Genomic DNA, 7,500 nt, shown 5'->3' on the forward strand with positions numbered 1-7,500 from the left:
CTCTTTCTCTCTTTCTCTCTCTCTCTCTCTCTTTCTCTTTCTCGTTCTCTCTTTCTCTCTTTCTCTCTCTCTTTCTCTCTCTCTTTCTTTCTCTCTCTCTCTCATTCTCTCTTTAAATAACAAACGGACGTATTTACAAACAGCCGCACCATAATTATACATTAGCTTTGCTTAACAAGGATGACAACATCCAAATGAAGTGATAAGACAATGGCAAAAGATTGCAGTTGTTACGTGATTACAAAACTAGGGCGGACAATCCCTACCTGTCTTCGTGTGAGGCTCTCAATGAACCGGACGATCTGTCTCCACCTCCAGGTAACCTTTCTCCACCTCAAGGTTAACCCTTTTAATCTTCAGGTTACCCTTTTCAATCTCCAGGTAACCTGTCCCCACGTCCAGATAACTTGTCCCCACCTCCAGGTAACCTGTCCCTGCCTCCAGGTAACCTATCTTCACCTCCAGGTAAACTATACTCACCTCCAGGTAACCTATCCCCACCTCCAGGTATCCTGTCCCTGCCTCCAGGTAACCTATCCCCACCTCCAGCTAACCTGTCCCTGCCTCCAGGTAACCTATCCCCACCTCCAGCTAACCTGCCCCTGCCTCCAGGTAACCTGAAACGGAAGGACAAACGAACATTAACACATATAGAGTGACAGAACTGAATAATCAGAATATAATTGTATAAAAGTCGATACAAAATATTAATTAAAAACTGCTTAAATACAGGAAAATGTTTAAGGACATTCTTACATTTTTTAGACTTGATTATAGAGATGCTACGATTATAACATTGTACTTTTTTGTCATAGGAGTCAGTATTTAAAAAAACCACATGATTTGTTGTAAAAAATGATAAAATCAACATGTTAAAATACGTACACTCTGGTAACGATTATGGAGCTGCTACGCCTTTTAAATCGTACCCAACTACTAAAGGAATCATCATGCAAAGTTTGAAATCGATAGGACAATTCTAATATGCCTAAATTAATGAAAAAAGCTATCTGATGGACGGACAGATGGACACACCCTAATTATAGAGTAGCTTCGCTACTAAAATATAAAAGTTTTTTTTCCAGGTTCACCCCGGAATGATGAAATCTCACCCCCAGAGAGTTTCCCCTCTACCCAGCTGATTATGGAGATGCAGAGCCACATGGTCAGGTCACCCCCGCCAGTTTACTGGCCTAATAAAGGTAAGACAGAGATACATATGTGCATATGTAGACAGATACATATGTGCATATGTAGACAGATCCATAATGGCATATACATATATGATTATGGAGATGCAGAGCCACATGGTCAGGTCCCCCCCGCCAGTGTTCTGGCCTAATAAAGGTGAGCCACAGATACATATGTGCATGTGTAGACAGATACATATGTGCATATGTAGACAGATACATATGTGCATATGTAGACAGATACATATGTGCATATGTAGACAGATACATATGTGCATATGTAGACAGATACAGATGTGCATATGTAGACAGATACATATGTGCATATGTAGACAGATACATATGTGCATATGTAGACAGATACATATGTGCATATGTAGACAGATACATATGTGCATATGTAGACAGATACATATGTGCATATGTAGACAGATCCACATGTGCATATGTAGACAGATACATATGTGCATATGTAGACAGATACATATGTGCATATGTAGACAGATACATATGTGCATATGTAGACAGATCCACATGTGCATATGTAGACAGATCCATAATGGCATATGTAGACAGATTCACATGTGCATATGTAGACAGATACATATGTGCATATGTAGAGAGATACAATGTGCATATGTAAACAGATACATATGTGCATATATAGACATATACATATGTGCATATGTAGACAGATCCATATGTGCATATGTAAACAGATCCATATGTGCATATGTAGACAGATCCATATGTGCATATGTAGACAGATCCATATGTGCATATGTAGACAGATCCATATGTGCATACGTAGACAGATACATATGTGCATATGTAGACAGATCCACATGTGCATATGTAGACAGATCCATAATGGCATATGTAGACAGATTCACATGTGTATATGTAGACAGATACATATGTGCATATATAGACAGATACATATGTGCATATGTAGACAGATACATATGTGTATATGTAGACAGATACATATTTGCATATGTAGACAGATCCATATGTGCATATGTAGACAGATACATATGTGCATATGTAGACAGATACATATGTGCATATGTAGACAGATACATATGTGCATATGTAGACAGATACATATGTGCATATGTAGACAGATACATATGTGTATATGTAGACAGATACATATGTGTATATGTAGACAGATACATATGTACATATGTAAACAGATACATATGTGCATATGTAAACAGATCCATATGTACATATGTAGACAGATACATATGTGCATATGTAGACAGATACATATGTGCATATGTAGACAGATACATATGTGCATATGTAGACAGATCCATATGTGCATATGTGCATATGTAGACAGATACATATGTACATATGTAGACAGATACATATGTGCATATGTAGACAGATCCATATGTGCATATGCGCATATGTAGACAGATACATATGCGCATATTTAGACAGATACATAATGACATATACATATATGATTATGGAAATGCAGAGCCACATGGTCAGGTCCCCCCCGCCAGTGTACTGGCCTAATAAAGGTAAGACACAGATACATAAAGGGTGTTAAAAAAAACCAATCGCTCACATATGGATCTGTCTACATATACACATATGTATCTGTCTACATATGCACATATGTATCTGTCTACATATGCACATATGTATCTGTCTACATATGCACATATGCACATATGTATCTGTCTACATATACACATATGTATCTGTCTACATATGCACATATGTATCTGTCTACATATGCACATATGTATCTGTCTACATATGCACATATGCACATATGGATCTGTCTACATATGCACATATGTATCTGTCTACATATGTGCATATGTAGACAGATACATATGTGCATATGTAGACAGATCCATATGTGCATATGTAGACAGATACATATGTGCATATGTAAACAGATACATAATTGCATATGTAAACAGATCCATATGTACATATGTAGACAGATACATATGTGCATATGTAGACAGATACATATGTGCCTATGTAGACAGATACATATGTGCATATGTAGACAGATCCATATGTGCATATGTGCATATGTAGACAGATACATATGTACATATGTAGACAGATACATATGTGCATATGTAGACAGATACATATGTGCATATGTAGACAGATACATATGTGCATATGTAGACAGATCCATATGTGCATATGTGCATATGTAGACAGATACATATGTACATATGTAGACAGATACATATGTGCATATGTAGACAGATCCATATGTGCATATGCGCATATGTAGACAGATACATATGCGCATATTTAGACAGATACATAATGACATATACATATATGATTATGGAAATGCAGAGCCACATGGTCAGGTCCCCCCCGCCAGTGTACTGGCCTAATAAAGGTAAGACACAGATACATAAAGGGTGTTAAAAAAAACCAATCGCTCACAGTTTGAACCACCATTAGTACTCAGTAATCAACAGAAGGGTTAATTTTGTGAAACATAATAGGGAATGTACATCAATTTCTCAGACATTGTCACATTTAATTTTAGTAGCAAAGCTATTCTATAATTCACTTTGTCTGTCCGGCATTCCGTCAGTTTGAGTGAAAAGTGATTTTCTCGCCTGCTATTTAAAATAGCCTTTTTTTTTGTAAACTACCATTATTTGATTTGCATGGTCCGTCGGTCTGTCTGTCAGTCATGGCATAAATACTCATTTCTTGAAAGGTTTTGTGATTAATTTAAATTCTGTTTAGTGCTTGAGTTTTCGCAATACAGCTGGAACCCGCCCGTCTCCCCCTCCAACAGATCTGAACGCGCGTTCTCGCCCGGCAGTGATGGTAAGTTTAACCGAGCGACAGACTGACATAGCATGACATTGGTATGGCCGTTGCAAAAACCTAGTATGGCCGTTGCAAAAAACCTGGTATAGCCGTTGCAATATCAATACACAGATCTGAATGTGCGTTCTCGCTCAGCAGTAATGGTAAGTCTCACCAAGCACCAGACTGACGTAGCATGACATTGGTATGGCCGTTGCAAAAACCTGGTATGGCCATTGCAATATTAACAAACAGATCTTAAGGTGCATTCTCGCTCAGCAGTGATGGTAAGTTTCACTGAGTGACAGACTGACATAGCATAACATTGGTATGGCCGTTGCAAAAACCTAGTATGACCGTTGCAATATTAACAAACAGCTCTAAACGTGCATTCTCACCCGGCAGTGCTAGTAAGTCTCACCGAGCGACAGACTGACATAGCATAACATTGGTATGGCCGTTGCAAAAACCTAGCATGGCTGTTGCAATATTAACAAATAGATCTTAACGTGCGTTCTCGCTCAGCAGTGACCCCATGAAAACCTTGTAGAATCTAGTTGATATGTTGAGGGGAAAATGGAATCATAGATTATCTTTCATAAAGGGACAAAACAGTAATCAAAGATTATATTTCTGCTTATATAAAAATGATTTCACCATCCTAACTGTATGTTGCAATACCATAATATTTGTCTATCAAGGAATGGAAACAGACCGTAGCTGTGGTGTGGGATCTTTTAAAATGCGTATTATAGACAGTTTTCCGCGGATATTATGCGGACAGTATGACTAAATAACCGGTTCTAATCCAGCGGATATTATGCGGATTAAACTTTGTCTATTCAGGAATGGAAACAGACCGTAGCTGTGGTATGAGATCTCAAAGCGAGGAGAGGATTATTTCTCCTTCTCAAGATATACTCAGGTTAGGATAGATAGATAGATAGATAGATAGATAGATAGATAGATAGATAGATAGATAGATAGATAGATAGATAGATAGATAGATAGATAGATAGATAGATAGATAGATAGATAGATAGATAGATAGATAGATAGATAGATAGATAGATAGATAGATAGATAGATAAATAGATAGATAGATAGATAGATAGATAGGTAGATAGATAGATAGATAGATAGATAGATGGATAGATAGATAGATAGACAGTTAGACAGATAGACAGACAGACAGGTAGAGAGATAGATAGATAGATAGAAAACACACTGTCTTGGATGGATGGATGGATAGATAGATAAATGGATAGATAGATAGATTGATAGACAGAAAAATCGAAAGATCGAGAAAGAGATAAATATACTGACAGACAGACAGACAGACAGATAGATAAATAAATCATTCTTTAATTGGTTTAAATTTCCAGCTTTGTTGGATTTTTATATTTCTATTTTTTTGTTGTACAAGACAATTATTTGTCAGGGATCTAAAGGGATAAGACAATGGCAGATAAATTGATGTACATCTCCAAAGATGATACACAGAATTGCAACTTCTATAATTAAAATTTATGGTTAAAACGTTTGGACACTGAACTTAATATACCAAAAAGTCAAAATTCAATAACAGTCCCCAAAAAATGTTAATCCAACGAATAAGAAAAGGTTATTATAAAACTTTGGGGACTAGTGTAATAAACAGACCAATGTCCCCTCTCTCTCTTTGTATTCTATAGTACTATGCAGGGAGGGAGGGCTGTAAATTACACTAGTCCCCAAAGTTTTATAAAAACCTTTTTCATATTCTTTGGCTTTTAACTTTGGGGACTTTTTGATTTGTTGGTTCATTAATTTGAGTGTATAAACGTTTCAACCAAGGGGTAATTATGTGTATTATCATTGGGTATGTGTACCTTTATCGGCCTTTGTCTTATCCCTTTAGATCCCTGGTTATTTCTGTTTGTCTATTTTGGTTTCACGTCTAGACAGGGGAGGAGCGTAGGTTATCCACAATTACTGTCTGTGTGTCTATCTGTCTTTCTATCTATATTTCTATATGTCTTTCTGTCTGTCTGTTTGTCTGTCTATCTGTATGTCTGTCTATCTGTTTGTTTGTCTATCTTTTTGACTGTCTGTGTGGCTATCTGTCTTTCTGTCTATCTATTTATCTGTCCGTCTGCATGTCTGTCTGTTTGTCTATCTATCTGTTTGTTTGTTTGTCTGTCTGTCTGTTTGTCTGTTTATATGTTTGTCTGTCTATTTGTTTGTTTGTTTGTCTATTTTGGTTTCACGTCTAGACAGGGTAGGAGCGTAGCTTATCCACAATTATAGACAGCTTTCCGTGGATATTTTGCGGATAGTATAACTGAGAACCGGTTCTAATCCAGCGGATATTATGCGGTTTCACGTCTAGACGACGGGGTAGGAGCGTAGCTTATCCACTATTATCTATTATCTGTTTGTCTTATCCTTTTTCTCTTGGGAAGGTGGTGGTTCCCTCCCCCAAAATAGTTATAAACCTTCCCAGGACCTATGAGAACCTTAGCGGTTAGCGAGATCCTTCGGTACAAACATACAAATAGACAAACACACATCCTGTTACTTTATTAAACGTAACAGGATATTTGTCTGTGAATTTGAACTTTGGGAATTTTGATTTATTAAGTTGATTGTTCAAACGTTAAAACTAATTTTAATCTACAGAAGGGGTAATTTTGTGTAATATCATTGGGAATGTACATCAATTTATCGGTCATTGTCTTAAACTTCGCAACTTTTCATATTTCATTCTTGTTACAGTATTTACGTAAAACAAAAAGTTTTTTTCTTTTTTCCTTATAACTACTTATCCAGAGAGAGAGAGAGGAGACAATGGTCTGTTTATTACACTAGTCCCCAAAGTTTTATAATAACGTTTTCTTATTCTTTGGCCTGGCAACTTTGGGGGACTTTAGTGAATTTTGGTTGGTTGATTCAACTTGAGTGGTCAAACGTTTCAACCACTGCTGATTTTAATCTACAGAAATGGTAATTTGGTCTATCATCATTATAGATGTACATCAATTTATCGGCCATTGTCTTATCCCATTAGATCAATGATTTTATTAAAAGAAATTGTTTCTATATTTAAAATTTTTCCATTTGCCTTTTTTTCGTGAATTTTTGGAAACTAGAACCATCCTATTAATTTAAAACCTTAAAGATTTCTTGAAGTATATAATATGAAAACCGGTTCTAATCCATCGGATATTAATCGGTTTCGAATGGATACGAGAATAGTTATTTCTCGCATCGTATTATTAACAGTTTTCCGCGGATATAAAATGTACAATTATAAGATTAAAACCAGTTTTTAAGCCCCGAGATGCTATGATTGTACATTTTTATATTCATAGAAAACTGGATATAATAGGATGCTAGACATAGTTTTTTCGTATGGATGAGAACCTATCCACTGGATTCGAATAAATACGAGAAAATATTTTACATTTTTAGCTTTTTTTCTCCACCCCGATTAGGTTCTGAATAG

General features: G+C 36.3%; 1 protein-coding gene across 3 annotated transcripts in view; it reads left to right on the top strand.

The window, feature by feature from the left end:
• Positions 1 to 7,500, top strand: part of LOC145307178 (uncharacterized) — a 25,649-nt gene that overhangs the window by 5,366 nt on the left and 12,783 nt on the right. The window contains exons 5-9 of one of the 3 annotated variants that reach the window (XM_080149534.1): positions 249 to 318; positions 1,086 to 1,170; positions 2,700 to 2,731; positions 3,948 to 4,031; positions 4,860 to 4,938. In XM_080149534.1, the coding sequence (XP_080005660.1) occupies positions 249 to 318; positions 1,086 to 1,170; positions 2,700 to 2,731; positions 3,948 to 4,031; positions 4,860 to 4,938 (350 nt within the window). Of the gene's footprint in view, positions 1 to 248; positions 319 to 1,085; positions 1,203 to 2,699; positions 2,732 to 3,556; positions 3,589 to 3,947; positions 4,032 to 4,859; positions 4,939 to 7,500 lie in introns of all 3 variants that reach the window. The other 2 variants (XM_080149535.1, XM_080149536.1) reach the window with 2 other exon arrangements.

The sequence above is a fragment of the Acartia tonsa genome, chromosome 15 (genome assembly GCF_053477335.1).
Source record: "Acartia tonsa isolate MP-2025a chromosome 15, ASM5347733v1, whole genome shotgun sequence".
In the NCBI taxonomy this organism is placed as follows: Eukaryota; Metazoa; Arthropoda; class Copepoda; order Calanoida; family Acartiidae; genus Acartia; species Acartia tonsa.